Source organism: Photinus pyralis, unplaced genomic scaffold, assembly GCF_008802855.1.
Source record: "Photinus pyralis isolate 1611_PpyrPB1 unplaced genomic scaffold, Ppyr1.3 Ppyr1.4_LG7, whole genome shotgun sequence".
NCBI lineage: Eukaryota > Metazoa > Arthropoda > Insecta > Coleoptera > Lampyridae > Photinus > Photinus pyralis.
This window is the reverse complement of record NW_022170738.1, coordinates 21,427,825-21,449,319: the sequence shown is the minus strand read 5'-3', so window position 1 is coordinate 21,449,319 and position 21,495 is coordinate 21,427,825. Positions and strand designations below refer to the sequence as shown.

Here is a 21,495-nt window from a genome sequence, read left to right as displayed (position 1 = left end):
CTATAATAATAGTTAACTATTGTTTTAACAATAATGTAATAGGAGGATGCAGGATGCGTAAAATTAAGAATTACGAAATTCCCAGTTCCCCTTGCTATAAAAGGAGGACTTGCAAAACGATTGTTTCCAGTAATCCTGACACATATAAGTATTCCCGACATGCGTTTATATTGCATAATTCTCCTTATAAAGTTTTGATAACTACAATCTTTCGAATTTTACGTTAATTTTTAAATGAAGGGAGTTCAACTATACTGCGGTGTTTGGCAGATTCTTATTTTGCTAGGTATTAATTACCGTTCCTCGGGATATATTATTATTATTAAAGGATGAAAGCATATAGAAAAGTGAATACAAATTTATTAACACCTTTGTTATTCTCATGGTGTTAGGTCAATCGTCTTCTTGACAATTAGGTAGTACAAATCAATTGAGCTTTGCGATATTTTTACAAAGTTTTGACGAGCAATCCTATTTACGACAAAGGACGATATCTAGAGCAGCCTTCGGAATTAATCTAACGTTGGGAGAATGGGAATGTAGCTATTTTCAATTCAGGATAGACAGGGAGTCTGAGCGACATTTCATAGTTTATAATATAAAAAAAGTACATCTTGAGATTTACACCTGATATGCCGTAATGATGGAAATGGATGAAATGCTAGAGAAGATTAGATAGAATCGCAAGAGAATGGAGTTCAGAATTGTTAGATCTAAAGCTTCGCAGCTCCTGAAACCTCGAAGTGATGAAGAAGCAACAGGAATGCATCTGTATCTGTAGCGTTTTTCTAGTATATCCGCTTCCTAGATGTGAAAACCTTCTAAGGAGGAAATCTGTGTCGTCCGACGGTTACAGAAAACTTTTCTTTCATCATTGAAGCCTCTCGCAATCACCAGTACGCCGTCAAATGAGGCCTCTTCAAGGTGATGCGACAAGATTTCTTTTGTTTTCCTCTAATAAAAGGAAATTCTTCCATATGAGGTCATGGACCATCGCGGATATCTTTCACACGACGCACAGGAATCAAAATGCTTGCCAACACAGAAATAATTTAATAATTACACGATGTGAAGAAATTTAAATAGTAGCCATAGTACTATGAAAAAAAGGAATCCACTTTTACGCACTTTGACGTTAAGCCTAATTTACATTTGGCAAGTTTACTGGCAGAAAGTACTTTCCGTCAGTAAACTTAGAAAAACTATGAAATCATTGTTTAAACATTTGTTCACTATTATTATCGTGCCATACCTCCGTCAGGAATAACATTATAATCCGTTTTTAGATCGAAAAAATCGGTCGCATGAGTGAAAATATCAACATTTTCGGAAATTGGCCGCCATCTTGAATTCTGGACTTCCTGTTCAGATTTCGAGGTGCCAACATCGATATTCGTGTTCAGCAGGTCCAAATTAGTAAAAAACGCCTATTTGGTCAAATGTTGTCTGAAATGCCCCTAGAACCTGTTAAAACGCTGTTTTTTATAAAAGTGAACCAGTCTAATAGTGAAGGTAAACAGTAAACAGTAAAATGCTTTCCAGCCATACCAAATAGCATTACATTTAGGTTATTAATTATCTTGCAAATCAAAAAATAAACTAATACCTTATGATATATTTTCTAAAGCTTTCATTTCAAGAAATGTTCAAAATGGTTTCCGTTATTGGTAAGACAGTAGTATAATCTATTCTCAAACTTTTGTCGAACCTTTTCAAATGTTGGTTTTGCAATAGGTATTTCGAAATTCTTGAATTATTCTCTGTCTTAGTTCGTCTATGTTCGCCAGTTGCGTTTTAAATACGACACATTTCAAACGTATCATATTAGTTTATTTTTTGATTTGCACGATAATTAATAACCTAAATGTATGTTATTTGGTATGGTTGGAAAGCATTCCCGCATTTCAGAGCTTTCCAACGACGTATCACACATGAGGGGTCACTATTTAAGATTTAAAAGTTGGGGTTGCTGGGGCGCATGGTGTTGGAGAGGGTGCGTCGCCAACTATGTCATTGCGATTCCCCCATCGAACTACCGAGACGGATTTTGATTTTTTAAAATATCTCGTTTATTTACTAAGACATGGGGGGTGATAAGTTTTCAAACTACCACCCCGTATGTGTACAACCGTGAATTAATTCATTTTATTATTATATCTTATGAAATTCTCTGTGATATCCGGTTATAAATAAAATGAATATCAATGGCCTTTTCTAGACAACCAAAAGAACTATAAGAGGTTGGCCTGTAGTAGATATAGGTACACCCTGTACGTATACTCAAAATGCCGTCTAGTAAATCAAATTATATTGTTAAACTTTACTGACTGAGAGTGACACATTATACCATCTATTCTTAAAAAATAAGTGTGCGTCTGAAGGCATATCCAAAACGCTTGAATAAATAATTTTTGCAGGGAAGTAAATACTCGATGATATAAATTTCTTTCGTTAATGAACACTATTAATTAGACGTTTTAATAATTATCGTGAAAAATTCTATTTTAGTTTCTTAAATTTACGATTACATAATACCAAAATTTGTATTAAGTAATAATAACACCTGCACCTAAATGCTATTTAATGGTAGGGAAAAATGTCATAAACAGTTACGTCAAAGGGTGGTAACCACCCACTTGCATCTGTATTTAAAGAAAAATCTGAGACAGACTCGATCAGTTTACAGTATTTAGCGATCAACGCAATGAGGTTGTTTCAAATTCGCTTGTAGAGAAGTTGTTTTACAATTCGTCTGTTTTAGTGCGCAGTACGTTCAACACGTATTATGCTGTGTTATGGCTTTGTATATTATCCTCACCGTATATGCAACCCTAATTTCGGCATACCCCGCATCTATCGACGAAGACAAATTTGATAAGGAGGTATAGGTATCTAATTAATGACCAAATGTTTTATACAATTAATAACGTTAGCAGTCTATGACCCCTGGCGCACATCAATTGGCTAGCTGGTTAACGTACCTAATGCGAAAAAATGACTACCTACAGCAGCAATCAGAGGATTCGCCGATGTTGCATTACCGCTTATCCGGGGGACAAGGAAAACGTAATTCTGAACTTTCCAACTCAATGATGGGTTTACCCAAAAACATGATCGATAATGGGAAAAAGTAATTAGTCAGTTGAAATTGACGTTTGCTTAGGCCTGTTATATTACGTGATTGTGTACATTTATTATTAATAAATAGAAAAGATATTTTAAACTCGCCGGTCGCATAACAGTTACTGTCTAGTGTGTGGGTATCATAAGCGAAGAATAATTTTCACTTTGACTGACGTAACTAACTCATACGGTACGGCTATGTCATTGGGGACATTTATATTATTTTATTTTTCATTTGGCTATTATATGCCAATTATCTCTGTCATATGAGGCATATAAAGCAATCTATGACCCCCGAGGGCATAACGAGAGGGCATAATGAGATGACAATCCATTATGTCCTCTCATTATGCCCTCAAACTGCCTGTCAAATATATTGATGGAGTTATGTAATAAAAAAAGATGCTACTTGATTCGTATGAGGCACTAACAATAATCATTACATTTGTATATTGGACATACATTATTTGGAACGATGAAAAATAAAATTTTGTATGCACCTCAGGCATTACTCGATATTTAACCCTTGGGCGACTTACAATCCCTCGGGCCAGAGGCCCTCGGGCTCTGTTGCCCTCGGCATAAATATCGCCTTAATGCTCTTGATACATAAATAACTATTAAGTAGATTTTGAGATAGTCTGCTTATTAGTTGTATTGCGGATATGTAGAGGCTGCCCAAAATGTCGGTTTTTTTTTCTCAGTTACTCGGATGCACATGAAGTTGATAATTAAGAGCGGTATGTGTTCACGTCCTTGCAAATACGTATTTATTGGAATCTGGACGGCTATACAATTTTCATCGATGGTTTTTCCATCGACGGGGGAGTTTGATCCTTTAACCACCTTGATCACCAACTCATCATAAGCAACGAATGCGATCGACACTCGAGTACATGGTGGATGAAGAACATTTTCCTCTTGAACGTCTAACGAATATACGTTCGCTAGTTCGACTACGTCGTGAATTTGTGCGATACCTGCACTCTCCGTAAGATAAGTTGTAAATAAATTTTAGGGTAAGTTGGTGTAAAATAATCTAAAATGTAAACTGTTACCATCCTCCAAGTAATTTATTCACTTCGCATGACACTCCCAAACTTTTTTCATTTAATTATTACACTCTGTATAAACCTTATTTCATTGCAATTAATATGTAATACTAGTTATTTATGGTATAAGTGTGTTATATTACAAATAAGTCACGCGAGAAAAAAGTAAGCCCACGAGGCCGTCAGGCCGAGTGGGGTTATTTTCTCAAGTGACTTATTTGTAATTAACACACGTGCACCATACAAAACTTTATCCAACACCTCCTCAAGCTGGTTTAAAACGTGGAAATCTTAAAAACTGCGTGTTCCGCGAAAAGCTAGAGTGCATGGAATACAAAAGCAATAATTCGTTGCTATGGGGAATAATAAACAACAAAAAATTAATTAATAAAAGAATGTTCCTGTACTTTATCTTGCTAGTGAGTTATTTTACGTCCATAACTCATTAGTGGGTTATATTATACCTTACTCGTTTAATTTCGTCATGATAATGACTGGATAACATAGAGGTGTTGGATAAAAATCATTTATACAAAGGTGACTATATAAGAACTTTACAGTTTCTTTTACATATTTGTTGTGTAAAATCGAGGCTTACGATACTTACAGGGCGGAACGCTCGAAAAAGTCACGTGACCTTAGGAGTCAGTACGGGACACAATAAATACATTGCAGCTTATGGAAAATCCGTGCGCGGCTCCACTATTTATTTTTTTTCTCCGAATCCGTTTAACATATATAGAGCCACGAAATTTCAATGAGAGCTGGTCAATGGTATAAACAATTAAATTATGATGTTTGTTAATTTTTAGTAACACTGGAAATAATTAATTTTATGGTTTAAAGTTTTTGAAGATCAAACGACGATAGTAAATCCGTGTTCTATATTTCCACCGCCATATTTCTGTTTCTAGGAACGATATCATTATAATTCTTTCGGTGACTTAAACTAGAATGATATGTGCTTCCAATTATGCGTATATAATGCCTTATCTGGTATTAGTGTAGATTTAACAGCCCCCATAAGATCGCGCATTAATTATCCGCGCAGAGCTAAATTCACCACGTGAGAAACTTTTTTGTTGTTGGTACAATTGTATCACATATATCGAATGAATTGTGGCCAAAGGACACAAAAATGTTTTTCAGAAGGAATTTTTAAGAAATCTTCTTTTGTTTCCTTTTTTTGGCAGTTTTAGTAACTTCCGGAACACGCGAACGCGCAATGGAAATTTTAGTTTTTAAATAATTATACTAATCGACTTTCAAATAATGTTTGTAATATTTAGAGAACCATTATACTCACAAAATTAAAAATATTATATACAGGGTTAGTGTGGTAGTATCGAATGGAATATAGGAAGTGGTAGGTGTAGAGTGTTTAAAATATTATGCACATTCGCTCGGAAGCCTCTGCGGAAGTGTTACATGCATCACTTGTGGCAATTTCTTCATATTTTTGTTATTTACCTGGCTGTCTGACAAGAATATTCTGTGCATGTCTCGCCGTCTACAACAGCTCATAGTCTTCTCTATAATACTCACTACCATTAGAAACTAAATAGATGTCTACCACTGGTAAGTGGCAATTCTATACGATCTTGTTTTAACTCGCATGGCGAACAGAAATGGAAGTATTCGTTGATGATGCTGGTGCAGAGGATGACAATATATCTACAATGTTCTGTTGGTCATAGAGCGACTTTCATATAAGAATTAATGCAAGATTACTATTAACTAAGACTATAAAAAGAATATCCATACTTTTGACTAACCCTGTATATATTTTTTTTATTTTTGTAAGTTTAATGGTTCTCTAGATATTGCAAGCACTATTTGAAATTCCATCAGTAAGACACCGAAAGAATTATAATGATATCGTTCCTAGAAACAGAAATATGACGGTAGAAATATAGAAAAACACGGATTTATTATCGTCGTTTTACCTTCAAATACTTTTAAACCATAAGACTAATTATTTCCAGTGTTACTAAAAATTAACAAACATCATAATTTAATTGTCTGTAGCATTGACCAGCTCTCATTGAAATTTCGTGGCTCTATGTTAAACGGATTCGGAGTAAAAAAATAAACAGTGGAGCTGCGCAGGGATTTTCCATAAGCCGTAATGTATTTAATGTGTCCTGCTCCGGCCTGTAAGTATATCGTAGGCCTCGGTAAAATACGTTACGCAGCCGTTATTTTGGTGTTAGTAACTTCAATAAGGTTGGGCCACCCTGTATGTACGTGGTATAATATCAATTTTTAAGTGCAAATCTGGTGGTTTATTTATAAATAAACAGAAAGTTGGTTTATTTCACTTGAATTTGTATTTATGTATTTGTTATTCCATTTAGAAATTTTGTTAGATGCGTAAATTGTATCGTTTTAACTCTATCGCTTTTAAATTGTTCAATTTAGATAAGATGCTTTAACTAAGACAAATCTAGTCGAGTTTGCGCACTTTATAAATGGTTTTATCTGCTCGTTTGCGATAAGAACTTTTATTGTTAGGCGAAATTTAATTAACACACGTGTTCTTCCGCTGATAAAGAGATTTAGATGTTACGAAGGATTGCGCGTTTCATGTGGAGAAGTGGGTGCGTTACGTTGTAATTGCCGATTTACTTGAAAATTCTTGAAGAAGTTTGTTGGTGTTTCCTTAAATATCGGAGTCAATGACAAAACGAGGATGCTACGGTTGAGAAGCGGGCACATCTTTGTACGATAAATTTTGGACAGTTAACTCTATTTGTTTAGTTGCGTCATTTTTATAATAAATTTGTGCAAAAGCAATTAAGCAAAGTGATGTGAAAAGTTTAACGACCGTTGTCCGATTACGGATACAGTTTTGTCGAGTTCAAAAAGCAAGCAGTTGTAGTGTACAGCAAGGCGATTCGTTAGGTTCTTCTTTTTATTAAAAGTTAAATGTTTTTACCACCGAAAATGTGTCATCTTATTCATCAAGCCAGTTTTGTCCAATTCTGTGCTATAAAACAAAGCACTTCAAGAACTTTGCAATGTTCGTAGGGGTTCCTCAGCCGACACGGCAAATTTTTATTATTATTATTAAAAATGTCGGTCGTTTCGCGCCACTTTCAAATCTCGGTAGCGTTCGGCTGGGACGGAGTGGTTCGAATGAGACTCCTACGTTGTCCTTTACTATGCCGGTCTTTTATGTGTCGTAACGTGAGACAAAATCGGGAAGGGAATTAAATAAAAGACAGAATTTTGTGCGTCAGAAGGGAATAAGAGAATTGAAATTAATTACGCACGAAGCTTGGTTCCGCGGGCAAATCCAAACCGGGAAGCCAGGGAAAAAAAGAAACAGCAAAAAAAACCTGGCATAACACACACAAATACAGGAAATAAATCAGGTAATCGAGTCAAATGTGGCTAAACAAAATCCATCAAAACGAAATACAAATGAGCAAATGGAAAACAAAATGAATCATTTGAGTATAAAACCCATGAAACACATCTACGGCAATTTAGACAAAACAGAACGTAAAATGATAAATTGCACGTACCTAAAGAACATCAAAATGGGCATCACTTTGTCTACGTCCATCATTTAACACGGAAAAATGCACATGAGAATGCCAGAATTCAAACTAAAGTAGACCCCCCCCCCCCCCATACAATCCCGTATTTTAAACAGAAGAAAAATTTAGCTTACTTGACTCGTTACCGGAATTAAAGAGTATGTGACCATTTCATTGTTTATTTTTAAGCCTCACAATTGACACATTAGAATACCATAATACTGGTATGTGGAGTATTAATTAAATCATCGTCTAAAGTTAACAGCAGCATAAAACTGAAGAATAGTGCGACGGCGCTTAATAAGTGCCAAACGTCATGATTATCATAAAAATTTAATACAATGCAGTGCTTGTTATACTCCTTGGATTCTGCTGCAGACACCTAAAATGTTCATTTATGCAAAAAATAGGATAGGTACACTTTTATGAATACTTACACTCCATAAGGAAGTGTTGCTGTTAAAGAAATACGCCGCAAACGCCCAAATAATCATGCCCAGTACTGCATATAAGATCGGTTGCGCACATAGTTTTTCATGATTCACATACTAGAACAAAAGATTTGAGCACGTTTTTTAGACGGATAACTATACCTTCATAATTATGTATACGACTGCGTACATGATCGTGTTACCCATCAGAAGTCCCAGTAGAAATGTTGCAAAGTCTGTACCCATAAAATGGCACACAATACCCATCCAGGCCAGTATTACATTTAGTACGTTGGCCACCATAATTATGATAAAGTGAGCTGAAACGAAAGATTTACCAGGTGAATTTCCGGTCGTATTTACCTTTCCGTCTAGGTTCAAGTGCCTTCTTTACATCACGATCTTCCTGCCATTCATCATACACGCTAGTTAAACCTTTCCTTACATAACTTATAAAGTATATGTTAAACGAAACGTAAAAACAAAAAGAAATGTATACGATAATAAAAACAATCCAGAGAGCGATATGACCGTTTAAAACCCCCAACATCGCTGCAACAAATAAAATCAATCGCCATGTTTGAAGTGCACCAATACTTACCGGAAAAAATTGCAATTCCCAACGCTACGAATGTGGCGTAAGCGTCCGCGTTAACGTCAGGGTGCCGTTTCTGGTACAGTTGAACGAGGCAAAGTGCCGCCATTACGTACATAAAGCTTGTGTCTGTGATGAATTTTCTGAATTACCTATGTACCTATTCGAAAGTTGGCATTATACATACCGAATTGAAAATTAGATTGATTGGGGCAGACGTGGTAACTGGCTGACAATATCCCTTCCATTATTAATGCCATACCCATGGCGTAGAACAAACCGTAATGTTTTGGAATCCCGTGGCCCTAAGTCGAGATTGGATGAGTGAATTTTACCTAGCATGTAAACTTACTCTTTTGTGCACCAAGTAGCGGTGGCGATAGGCAGTGATTAGCAAAAAGAGCGCTCCCATGAACACGTACCCAATGTTGGAGTATATGTGGTTGAAATCGCTGATGTCAAAAAAGGGGTGGGCGCACAAGAAATTGTAGTAGCAAAAGTCTAAATTTCCACTCGCATTCAGCATCTGAAACAGTGCAGGTAGGGAAGGGGAGTCAATAGGGGATGGAATATTTTACTCGTTGATAAGTAATCACTAATTGTACCACTGGAATTCCGTAGAAAATTGCAATACTGAGCACATGCCAGAAATAAGTGTAAGATTTTTTCTCGTAATGTTTTGCGCCCTTCGTTGCCAAGACATTTAGGGTAAGAATTGTTGATGTGAGTTTAGTGTCAGGTTCATCGAATTCCGTCTGACAGGTTTCCTCTGTAAAACCATCTTACAATTTCCCACGGGGCGTAGGTACCATACCTTCCAGTGTAATATCTTCAGGAGCAGTTCCGCCATTTTTCCTCCACAAATTCGCGTACTTGTAAAATCCCCATGTAGATAATATAAATACAACATAAATAATTAGCAAACCAATCAACGTGGAAAACGCTGCGATGTAGTATGAAGAGTGTGAAAGAGTAGGCTTTATTTGAAATGAAACGATTGTGGTGTAATTGTAGATCGTGCTTATTCCTCTTGAAGCTTTTGGAATAGTTGAACTGACTTGATTACACCCAGAATCATCCCCGTGTACTATAATCACAATGAAAAAACCATTGGGATAATCTCTTTCCTGGAATTAACACAGCTACGTTCCCCATATGAAATAAGTATTTGCACCACTTACTTTCACAATAACCCCTCCTTTTGATTGAACTGTTTGGAACATGCCTTTGAATGCGATTCCTTTCAAACTGTCTTCAACGGGACACTAAAATGATCACATTTTTTAATATAAACGATGGCTACACAAGGAGTGTTAGTTAATTCTAGTGTGTCCCTGGGAAGTATGATTAGGTTTCCTCCTCTTAGAGGCGAAAGAATGCGAGTTTATCCAACAAAATCAAAACTACAAAACTGTGAATATCTACCAATAAAAAAAGAGAGAAGGTAGCAAAATGCAAAAAAAGAGTAGGTAAAGGAGAGTTGCGAACTGACCGAAGCGTTTTGAATAGAGACCACCATACACGTGGTATCTTTCGACGTTAGTTCCAAAACAACCGAACTGCTGTAATTTTCATGGCTCGGATCGGGAAACTTGTAGTAGAAGTATCTGGGATGACTAGCGGCGGCGCCCACCCTGTACGTCTTTAGCTCTTCCACGAAAAAGTGTTCGAATTCATCGACTCGAATAATCACCGACGTTGGTAGTTTAGACGACGTTGCGACCGCAATGGAAATCTCTTCGTGGAAATTTTCGCTTGAAAGGTTTCCTAAAAAATAATACTAATTAGAGGAGAAGCTGCACCACAAAAATTTTGTTTGTATTTTCATTGGATATGAAGTGTTGCGTTTAGCCGTAAGAGAGTTTCACCCTGAAGCAGTTAATGCTCACAACAGCACAAAAACAAAGTTCCAAAACTACAACACTAAAAAGAAGTTATGTCAAAAACTACGATGGGAAGATTTGAGATAAAGTTACTCGTGTAATACCTAAACCAATTTTTTGGCGTACAGGAACCGTTGTTGTGAGGATGTCCAACGCGGAGTAAAATATTGTTATATACCAATCCGTAAAAATCGCATCGATACGCCACGCCGCGCTTCGCTTAAGTGTATTTATTTATTTATTTAAATCAATGTGACCGAAAAAGGCGCTTTGCGGAGTGTGCAACGGCCTTTAGTCGCTCTATGTTTTGGTAATCAAGGGTACAGTGACTCTATACAATACAGTGGTGACAGTAAAGCCCATCACACAATCAAAAAAATAAGGAATAAGAAATATGGAATAAGAAATAGTGACGCCGTAGACGCAAAACACAACAAACAAATAGCAACAGACTATAAGCCCATCAGAACACCATGCCGCTTCAATTTATGTCATTATAATGGCAGCTAAAAGTAAGGAAATAGGCTAATTGCACCGACATCCAATATAATTCCAACTTCCAAGTTCATAACTTCACAAAAACAACACCTCATACTTGTTTTATTTTACGTTAACAAGATAAAATAAATATAAAATACGCCCGCGCCTCTTCTAATGTCATTGGTTCGCAATATGAAATATGGAATAAAAATTCGACTGAACAAAATTATTATTTCTTCTTTCCTAGGCTTATTTCATATTTCAATGTTGTGTACAAATCCATAAAGATCAGTAGACTGAATTTTGTTATTCCTTATTTTTTTCATTGTGTGATGGGCTTAAGTATCTTGGTTGCCGAATCACGTGGTATGCGGCAGCCATTTTGTGGCAAACTTTCAAATTATTTATTTATTATGTCACGTACAATGCCAGTCACTGTAATGTCACGTATTGTGATGCTGGCCAAAGTACGTTACCTTGATGACTTACGGAAATACCAAATTGTCCATTATTATTTTTATTAGCACATATTAAACCGAAACGAACAATTCAACAAATAAAAACACAGAAAAATTATAAATTATAACTGTCATTTCTGATTGCACTCTGTCAATTGATTTTGCGTCATATGTTTCTAGATCTTCACTACACTTAATTCATGTTTATTTATTACTTTTGTAATATGTTGTGAAGTTCCGTGTGAAAAAGACCAATTATTACTACGATACTGATAACTATAGGACTAAATTATATTACATGAACTACAACCAACAGTATTTTTAAATAAATTGTAAAACACTTCTCTACAAGATAAAGTTCCGTTGACTTTCCCACGCGTCCGTCGACGGTAGGCCGACGGACGTCGCATCGGTTCGAAGACCTCGCTCGGTTCGATCGGTAGTAGCGACGGGCAGTGTGTACAAAGGGCATGGTACAGCCGCTACGACTACGGCGAAGCGTGCATTCGAGCGGTCCGCCTCCGTGCCTTCTTTCGACTATTAAGCAGGGCAGGTCTCCTTCGTTATCGGAATTAACCAGACAAATCGCTCCACCAACTAAGAACGTCTATGCACCACCACCCACCAAATCAAGAAAGAGGTATCAATCTGTGAATCGTTTCAGTGTCCGGGCCTGGTCAGAGTTCCGGTGGTGAGTCAAATTAAGCCGTAAGCTCCACTTCTGTATGCAAGCGCAATTTAGCCCGCATTAAGTACTTTAATTTGTTCCCCATAGTAGCTATAACATATGTAACTTAAAACTCTTCTTATCTAGAAGCGTTTTAAGTTGGGCGCTTCATTACAAAGATTGTCGCTCCGAAAAGAGTTTGAAACATAATGTAGAAATTAGTAGGTTAATTTGTAAAGCCGACCTTTAGCTTTAAGGATGTGGTATATGGTAGCTGATATGCACACCATAACTATCAGTAGGTAGAATCAACACAGCGTCAGCTAGATGTCAGCAAAATCACGTTGTGCGAAACAATCAATCCCACCGTCGATCAGAGCTGTATAAAGTGCACTTTACGTTATAACTCTCGCCAAGAAAGATTGCCGGTCACGGCACACCTTGTGTCGATCTACAATCTATGTTTTTCTTAAGATGCAATCGACTTCCGGAATAGGATTGCGCCAATGTTGAACGAAAAGTCTTTTTGTTCAACATTGACACGAGTTGCCCTGTTTTCGGGTGCGATTATACTTATTCGTAATTGTCAGTAGCAAATCGAATAATGTAAACGGAAAACCACCAAAATAACAAAACTAGAATGAATATTCGTACAAAAAATGATACAAGAACCGTAACCAGAACCACATAAGGGATACTGCATAGGCAGCGCGCACGCGCTAGAATTCATTCTGCTGCGAGCGGTCCTATCGTGAGGCAACCGACGACAAAGTCGAGCTGTCCTATACTGAGGCAACCGCCATTAAACCGGAAAGGTCGTGCAGTTTAAGGAAAATATCAATTGCCGTTTGGCCTCACATTCTAAGGAACAAAAGGCTGTATTGCTGAATTTGAAGATTTCATTCCGACCATTTGGATAAGTACAATTAACTGTAATTAGTTGAATGAGTTACAGTAATAGCCTCCGATTAAGTCGAGGTTACATCCGTTAGATGTGCTCTTAACAAATTTGAATTTTGACACCCGTCCCGTATTTTTAAGACGTCTGGGAAGGACGTAATTTATTAAAGAAGTTTGTTGCGGGGGTGGAGGTGCTGACGGCGTCGGTAGCCCGAATATATAACGTACAAGTGGAAACCGAGTTTATTGCACACTATGAGAAATATATACACAACTATCCTAAGCCTTATCAGTAAATATGTACAACACACATTAGAATCCGAACACGAGAGAACCGGCGGTCGCGCTGGCACAGCTGGAGGACGCAGTCTCTCCTATGTCACCCCGTTCGAAGTGTGGCAAATCTTACGAGAAAATGTACCAGCACTTGAAGGCGTTAGTAAGGTAGAGACCCGGGGCGTTAGTAAAGAGTGGTCTAGACTTGCTCCCGTTGCTACCCTGCTTGCCGTTGAGATGTTCCTCGACGGCATTATTTCGTAGTGGTCGTGTTTGCGGTGGTCGGCGTTCGCAGTTGCGCCCTTTGTTGGCTACTGCGCGTGACGCGTGTGGGGGTGTCTGCCGTTGGGGTTGAAACAGGTGTATCTTGTCGTTGGTGTACGTTTTGCAAAGAGGGGTCGTAACAAGTTGTAATTTTCGGATGTAGATAACCGAACACGCTGTGTCGGTTGGGAAAACCGTCGATCCCTCCTTGGCATAGCCGAATTTAATTTTATTAACGGCAAAGCAGTTGTTTAGAGGGGATCTTTATGCGTTTTGCATTTTCGCAAGGTACGTTTTGTAAGTCCCGTAATTTTGAGCTTTTCCGTAAACTTATTTTGCATTCACACAGTTTAATTTTTACTTTTACATTAAGTTTACCGCACCGTATCTATAGCTGTTTCTTTACTTGCACAGTAATTTTTACCGCTCTGTTTAATTGCAAGGAGGAACGGATTTTGCCGATGAATGCTCTTCTGATCAGTCCCGATCTGTAAATTTCGTCTACTTCTACAACCATCAATCCAGATGAAAATGTGTCAAACATTACAATTTCGAGTAATACAACATGTAATCTTCTTTATAAAGTATAATGCTTTTCACTTGTCACGTGTGTTTATGACTGAACTCTTCCTAAACGGCTGGACCGATTTTGATGAAATTTCTTTGTCTGTTTCCCCGGATGGTTTAGATTCACAATTGGGCCCGATCGAATTAAGAATTTTTTTAAACTTCTTTCTTCGCTGATGTCGCACTCTGTTATTTCGTGTACCGATCGATATATGCGTCAAATCATTTGCGCCAGACTGTGCCCATGTGTTTACATTTTTACATTCTGTACTTTGGGTCTCCGTTACATATATCGAGCGTACAAAGTCGCGGGGGTAAGTGTAGTATAACTATAAACTTTGACAGAACTCTAGGTGGACATTATATTGACGTTTTTGTGTTGTTACTGCGTCAGTATCTGATTCTCTGATGATGTAATATCCCGAACTTCATCATGTAAGAACAGCGTGAAACAAAGAGGTTTTACTTGCTATTTAAAAAAAAAAACAATCGGTATTTTTGTGGGAAACTTAGTCCTTTATCTCCTATACATTTCCTCGAATCTCTTTCGGTTTCCCCACATGTTTAACCGAAAGCGCGCGATCGTGATTTCCATAATAAAAAAACCACATCTATTGACACAAAAGAAAATCTTTGCGAGACATTTGCTGCAATACATTTACAATTAAATCTTTCCCGTAAGTTCAACGAAAGTGTGAGTGTGGGCTTTAGGGTTTGAGTATAACGTCTCATTACTCACGTTCATTTCGGGGCAGCTGTGCTATGACGTCCATCTTGTTGTGGCACAGAATTCTGGAAGTCGAGGCGAATTCCAAAATACCGCCCGCTCGTCTTTCCAAAGACATCGGTATCTGCCATGATGTTATAGATTTCTGCTGCCTAATTACGACGAAAACGGGATGTTCAAAGAACGTCTGGTCGCTCCATACGTAAACATTATGCGGATTGATGGTCTAAAAATATCTCACAAAGTATATTTGGCTTACAAATTCCTTACCTTCTTACCGATGTCGATTGATAAATGAGAATGTGTTCGGTATTAAAATCCAATGTCACTTTATGATTCTGAGTGTAATTCGCTTGCGTTACGACCGTCTGGAAGTTGGCCGATTTTTCGATGTTCTCAACGAATGCCAAGTGAACAAACAGAAATAGCAACTGTGCCGCATTCTTCATGTTTGTATCTAAACAAAATAAAAGTTCATTTCTACACACTCATCGCGCGTCGTGTACGTAGGTACCTAATAGTTTTTATCTAATCTAATGCAGTATACCTATCTAGAGGCGAAAATGAGTAGGTACAGGCAGTGACTAAAATTATGATGAAACTAGTGACGCATGACTCATGTGTGCACATAGACTTACTTAATTAATATAACTTATTTTTAAAATGTGAATTAACTTCGCAATTACGTAAACAGTTGTAAGGTTATCTTTCCAGCGGAGTTTACTCCATCTGTTATAGAACAAATCGGACCAAATAATAATATAGCATGTGGTTTACCTGCTGACCGACGTACTGAAAAGGTATCTATTTTTATCTAGGTCATACGGGCTTAGACAAAAGATAAGTTGCCACTCAGGCGCCGAATACACTAGTTTTATAAGTCACATCGTAGCATCGTACGCAAACACTACAATTGGTTCTGACTTTCTGAGGAAGCTAGATGAACGACCTTATACTTGGCAACCAAAGAACCCACCTTGTAAGCCTAACATTTTAATTTATAACACGTGAAAAAGTCGTTTGATATTCACGTAATATTTAGCAGGTACGTAGGTTGTAACATTGACCCCGATTTGCTTTAGAGCTGATTATTAATACTTTGATATAGGTAAATACAGTTTTAGATTCATCAATTGGCGTTTTTAACGTGTGTTGTTTCAAGAGGTAGGTAATAATTTCATTGAACGTTGCAGAGAATCCTCAAAAGAAGTACCATTTTTCTAGGACTAGATAATGCACAATTCTAGACATTTAGTGCCGTGTTTATGGCTATTTCTGTTCGTTAGCAACGTCTGTGAAGTGTGAAGTTACATCAATTGACAAAAAAATTAAATTGTTTGTTTATAGTCTGATTAAGTAGGTACGTTTGTTTATCTACTCCGGTCGTTTGTTTGCAACCAAAGCACGTTTTATTTAATGTTCTAAATGACCGGTAGAGCTTCACATACATACTTATATTACCCAACCTTCAAAAATTGAACACATTGTATCATTTGTTTACTTAATTTTAGTGTTTGTTTATTACCAAAATTGCAATTTTTATAATTTTCTAAATGGGCGGTGCAGTTTCACTTATTCTGCCCAATCAACATTGTTACTCGTGTTACCGCACGTGTATCGTTTGTTGGTTTGTTTATCATTTGTTTTTTCGTTTACTTAATTTTAGTGTTTGTTTCGGCTATTTCGACTATTTCGCAGCCTTGGTATATAAATAACTGTTACGGTTGGTGCCTTTTTGGTTTCATCAATCAAATGCAGGCTAAATGAACGCTCAAACAAGTAAACTTCTGTGTTAAAAAACGACGGTATTGCGCACTTTGATTGTGCTTATAATCAAATTGTTCTTTTGTGTTCACGTTTTGTGTCTTTTTTGTTTACAAGCTGTTCGGACAATTCAAATGGGGCTAAGTGAACCCCCTAACCAAAAATTAAACTTTATTATACTACGTAGGTAGTACTTCGATTTTTACCGTCTGCGCCGTTTTGGTTTCGGATATACTGAAGTCTTAGTCTTACACAGTATTTCGCTCGTCTTAAATGACTCACACGTCACACAATAAGTTACTGCCACTGTAACGCTTCCTATTTTTAAAAATTCTTGTCATCCACCATCGCCGATCGTTTTTCTTTTTTTTTAATACACTATTACAATAAATGCGGCAATCGCTGCTTTAATTTTTTGATAATCGGCCATGATCACCTATTTACGAATTGAACAAACGCACAGCACTTGTGGAACCTTTCCGAGCATAGCCAAACGTGCGTGCATTTGCTCTGTTCAGACAATTCTCCAAACATACACGAATTTTGTTCACGAGCGAACGTTCGAAAACGTTTGGCACGGCACGGCGCCGATGGCGCGCTTGATGTGGACCCGCCTTAAGCACGTTTCGAATGCAACAGCTGCAACAGGGTAAACGGACAAGTGGAATGATATAATAGGACTATACTGGACGATCTGAGAACGATTGAAAGAAAGTTTTAGTTGAGGTAGTTTATTAGTACTATTTTCTACATGTTTTGTAAGCCGGGTACAGACCAAACTCGGGTGTTCCCGAACTGTACGCGACGTTGTGATAATCTACCCTGATGGTTAGGCAACACACATTTACATCTGAAACAAAAATAGCTCTGTATATAACCAACGACCGTTTTGCGCAGATGCCAAATACTAGGGGATTTTCGTAACGAAGCTAGGGGAATGAGAAGAAGATGGCGACGAGGTCGACGCAAGACACACGCTTTCCCGTTTTTTTTATTATTCTTGATTATTTTTGGTGGTGGTGTTTTGAAGATGTATTTACAGGTATAGTAACCAGTTTATTCTTTCTTGTACTAGCTATTTAATCATTGAATTTCTTGCCACAATTTGATATTATTTACATTTTGCTGATTTTGCATAAACTACGATATCTGAATCATGGCGTACTCCATACCTTTGTTTTGAGTACCGTTAGATGAATCATGTTTGTGTCTTATATTGTACAGATGATTATGCCATTATTTTGTTTAATTAAGTATTTATTTCTGTTATTCACGAGGAGTTGATTAACGGTGTGATGTTGCTCTGTTCGATTGACCCGTAACTATTCCGTGAGGGAAGTACCTAATACAGTTTGATGGTTCGCTGTATATGTTACTTTCTGATTCGTGGCGCGCTGCATTTCTGTGCGTTAGCTATACGAAGGGGGGCTCTTTTATTTGATGGTTCGATGTTTGTTGTGTGCAAGGGGGGCATTCTGTCTGCGTGGAGTAGGTAGGTACCTAATACAGTTCGACCTTTCGCTGTATCTGTTACCTGCTCGGCTCATGCAGGCTGCATTTCTGTGTCTCGCAATCTGAGATGGGGGCCCTCTCAGTAACATTTCCTCTATTTAATATATGTTCTGTTTGAGCGATAATCGATTTTCACATGAATACTTGCTATTGACCAATGGCATTCTCACATGTACTTTTCTTGTTAAATTAAATTATGTTAATGAAGGTTGGAGTAGAGCCACACCATGTTGATGTTTCCTATGTACATACAATTTATTATTTTACGAGTTGTGTTATCTATTGATCGTACAGGTATTTTAATGTGTTTTTCTACTGAATTGATTTATCATGTTTTCCCTGCATTTATGATGTCTTGTGTATTTTGATTTTATGAACCTGTTTAATTGCATTTGATTTGATTATCTGATTTTTATCATACAATTTGAGATGTTTTATTTATGTGTATTTTCTCTTGCATTTTATTGCTGTAGGTGATTTATTTCATGTATTTGTGTTGCCTATGCCAGGGTTTTAGTCCCGTAGAAGGTTTCCCTGGCATGGTTTTGTGTGTGCGTTAATATATTTATTTGTTCTTGTCATTTCTTACGCACAAAAATTCTGTCTTTTATTTCATTCCCTTCCCGATTATGTCTCACGTCCCAACACAAAAAAGAACCGATATCACAACGTAGGAGTCCATTCGTGCCACCCATATCGAGTCGACTGCCATCCAAATTCAAAAGTGCCGCGAAACTACCATCGTTTCGACTTGAAAGGTAGGTGGCTGTGCTTGTAGTTTTTGCCAGAGTTGCCAACCGTCAGTATAGGGTAAGTCAGTATTTCCAGGACCGCTTGAGGTACCCCTAGGAACATTACAACGTCTACACTAGAAATAAGTAGGTTCGCGAAGAGTTCTCCTATATTTTGTTTTTGTGTTCGCCAAAGATTCGTGAAATTGTGTTGAAATGTACGAAGAAGGTAACGATATAATTGCCTCCGGAGCCTTTTTGTTTTTAAACATGGTTTCCGCAAAAAAGCGAACACGCGCTCCTAGAAGATGGTCGCCTTTTTTGTAATTAGGATCCCTGGGATTCCACAAGTTTAAGATAAATACCATATTGCTCAATTAAATTAACGACTTCCTTATCCGACCGAAATTCAAGACTGACACAGACAACGAGTTGTGCTGACTCGGCAACCAAGCACTTATGTTTTCAAAACATGCATAACACACACGACGGCGGTCGTTGGCAGGCCGCGTCGGCACGCTGTCTACACCAAGAAACGCGTGGCGTTTTATTACAAGTTGGTAAAAACTGTGGTGTTCATCGTCGAGAGGCGTCCTGTCCGACCGCCGAGTTAAACCTAAACCGCTGTGTGACTCATTAGTCATTAGTCACCAATAAAACACTGCCTTGTACAATAAAATCAAAACAGCACAAAGCAAAGTGTCTGAAAATTCGCAAGAATTATCTGTCTGTGCAATGTAAAATTACAGATTTTTTAAGCAAGGGTCTATTACGTATTGTTCATGTGTGAATAAAATAAATCGAATTTATGTTTTTTCTTATATTGCGAACCTCGCCTCGGGTATAGCGAACTGTTTTTAAGGACAAGTAAGGGTTCGTTATACTTATAGCCGGACTTGACTGTATATAAGATTGGCTACCTAGAAACGTTCTTCAAATTAATACATTACCGGAAACAGTTTCCAATGAATAACAGTTTCACTCTAGCTAGGCCAACCTAGTCTGCGTGAGATTGCAGGAAAATTATCCTTATTTTTATTTGGATTGGAGGTCAAAGGTTTAAAAAGTGTTCCTGCGAACAATCCAAAATACAATGTAAAACAAAAAGAGGTGTTTGTAAAAAAACTTAGTGTGTAACTCGAGATGCCACAAATCAACAACGTGTTTTAATAAAAATACTTAAAAATAAAAATATTATTAATTTAAATTTAATAAAAATGATTAAAATATCACTAAAACTATCCTCTTTTCTTTTTAAAAAACATCAACTTTGCTAAGCATCTATTTTGTTAATATTAGTTTCGAATAAAATGATTGCTTTTTAATGGCCATTGTGGTATTAGGTAGATACTCTACATTTAATAATGTATTGTTTACTAAAGAAATGCTAATTTCGTCTTTTCACTAAAACAATTGATCAAATCACTTTGTTGTCAAAGAATGAGTAGACCCGTCGAAAGGTGTTATGTTAGGTAGGCAACACACATAGCACCACAAGAATGGTGTTTGTGAACCGATTTTCCTAAGTTTACCTTTTCTACTAGAATTCAGAACAGCCGCTGAGACGCGATTCCAATTTGATTGAGGTGCGCTAAACATTGACAGAAGGACAGAACGGCCTTTTATTTACTTGATTCACATTTTTTGAAATAGTAGGTGGGTAGATGTAGATACAGATTTTGATTTAGTATCAGCGGAGTATTGAATAATCAAAGCGAAGTAAATGTAAGGGCGTGTACTTATGTGCGCGTATTCTTTAAAATGAACGTTTTATATTTTATTATTCACATTTAAAAGCAACGGTGATTGCAACAATAAAAGCGTCAATGTGTGCATTAGCAAAACTGCATTTAAGTTGTTTAAATTCGAAAAACTCACCAAAGGCAAACAATTATCGTATATGCTGTGAATCATCTCGCCACGTTTATATTTTGGTACAGACGATAGCTTAAAATGAAATAGGCCAACATAAATCAATATTCTACACAATAATTATACCCTCAGGACTTGCTCTATTTTTGCGAATTAGGTGCGTTCGAACGATGTCGTGTGAAAAACAGATAGAAATGCATTTAAAAGAGATACAAACTATCTCGCACGTTATATTATAAAATTAATGGGGTTTGACAGGGTGTTTTTCTCAGACGTGCGTAGCTTCGCATAATGCTAGCATTACCTATGTAGATAGATATCTATCTACGTTGCAGCTACGATACACACACGTATCGTGGTTGCAGCAGTAGGTATTCCTTCCCCTCAGCATTGAATTTATAATAAATAGGGCATCACAATTCAGTCCCTTCCGTTCCCATCCCTCGTTACCTATCCCACAGATATAACCGTATATCTGTGGACTGTGCCTATCCTTAAATTCGCGTTCTCTGGCTGAAAAGGCTCACTGGCAAGCCTGACCAACTCGCCCCCAGGCGTCATTTGTAGCACAGATTTAAACAATTAATTTTTCATTTACTCACCTTGCACCTTGTGGCAGTTTGGCCCCTTTACCCATATCTCCTCTCA

General features: G+C 37.4%; 2 protein-coding genes across 6 annotated transcripts; one reads left to right on the top strand and one right to left on the bottom strand.

Moving 5' to 3' along the window:
• Nucleotides 1-2,607: 2,607 nt before the first annotated feature.
• Nucleotides 2,608-3,223, top strand: LOC116175337 (pigment-dispersing hormone peptides-like). 2 transcript variants are annotated; one of them, XM_031493409.1, is made up of 3 exons: nt 2,608-2,709; nt 2,762-2,882; nt 2,937-3,223. In XM_031493409.1, the coding sequence occupies exons 1-3, from the start codon at nt 2,705-2,707 to the stop codon at nt 3,132-3,134; spliced, it is 324 nt and encodes a 107-aa protein (XP_031349269.1). In that variant the 5' UTR covers nt 2,608-2,704; the 3' UTR covers nt 3,135-3,223. The 2 variants fall into 2 exon arrangements, with proteins under 2 accessions (XP_031349269.1, XP_031349268.1); XM_031493408.1 differs by having other exon boundaries at nt 2,934-3,223.
• A 4,660-nt stretch (nt 3,224-7,883) lies between these two features.
• Nucleotides 7,884-20,873, bottom strand: LOC116176018 (SID1 transmembrane family member 1-like). 4 transcript variants are annotated; one of them, XM_031494442.1, is made up of 14 exons: nt 20,854-20,873; nt 15,247-15,425; nt 14,981-15,194; nt 10,239-10,513; nt 9,928-10,011; nt 9,561-9,873; nt 9,325-9,515; nt 9,099-9,272; nt 8,934-9,051; nt 8,753-8,875; nt 8,515-8,703; nt 8,314-8,471; nt 8,158-8,268; nt 7,884-8,102 (listed from the first exon to the last, which is right to left on the bottom strand). In XM_031494442.1, the coding sequence occupies exons 2-14, from the start codon at nt 15,415-15,417 to the stop codon at nt 7,926-7,928; spliced, it is 2,298 nt and encodes a 765-aa protein (XP_031350302.1). In that variant the 5' UTR covers nt 15,418-15,425; nt 20,854-20,873; the 3' UTR covers nt 7,884-7,925. The 4 variants fall into 4 exon arrangements, with proteins under 4 accessions (XP_031350302.1, XP_031350299.1, XP_031350301.1 ...); XM_031494439.1 differs by lacking the exon at nt 20,854-20,873 and adding an exon at nt 15,746-15,887; XM_031494441.1 differs by lacking the exon at nt 20,854-20,873 and adding an exon at nt 15,607-15,748.
• Between the last annotated feature and the right edge of the window lie 622 nt (nt 20,874-21,495).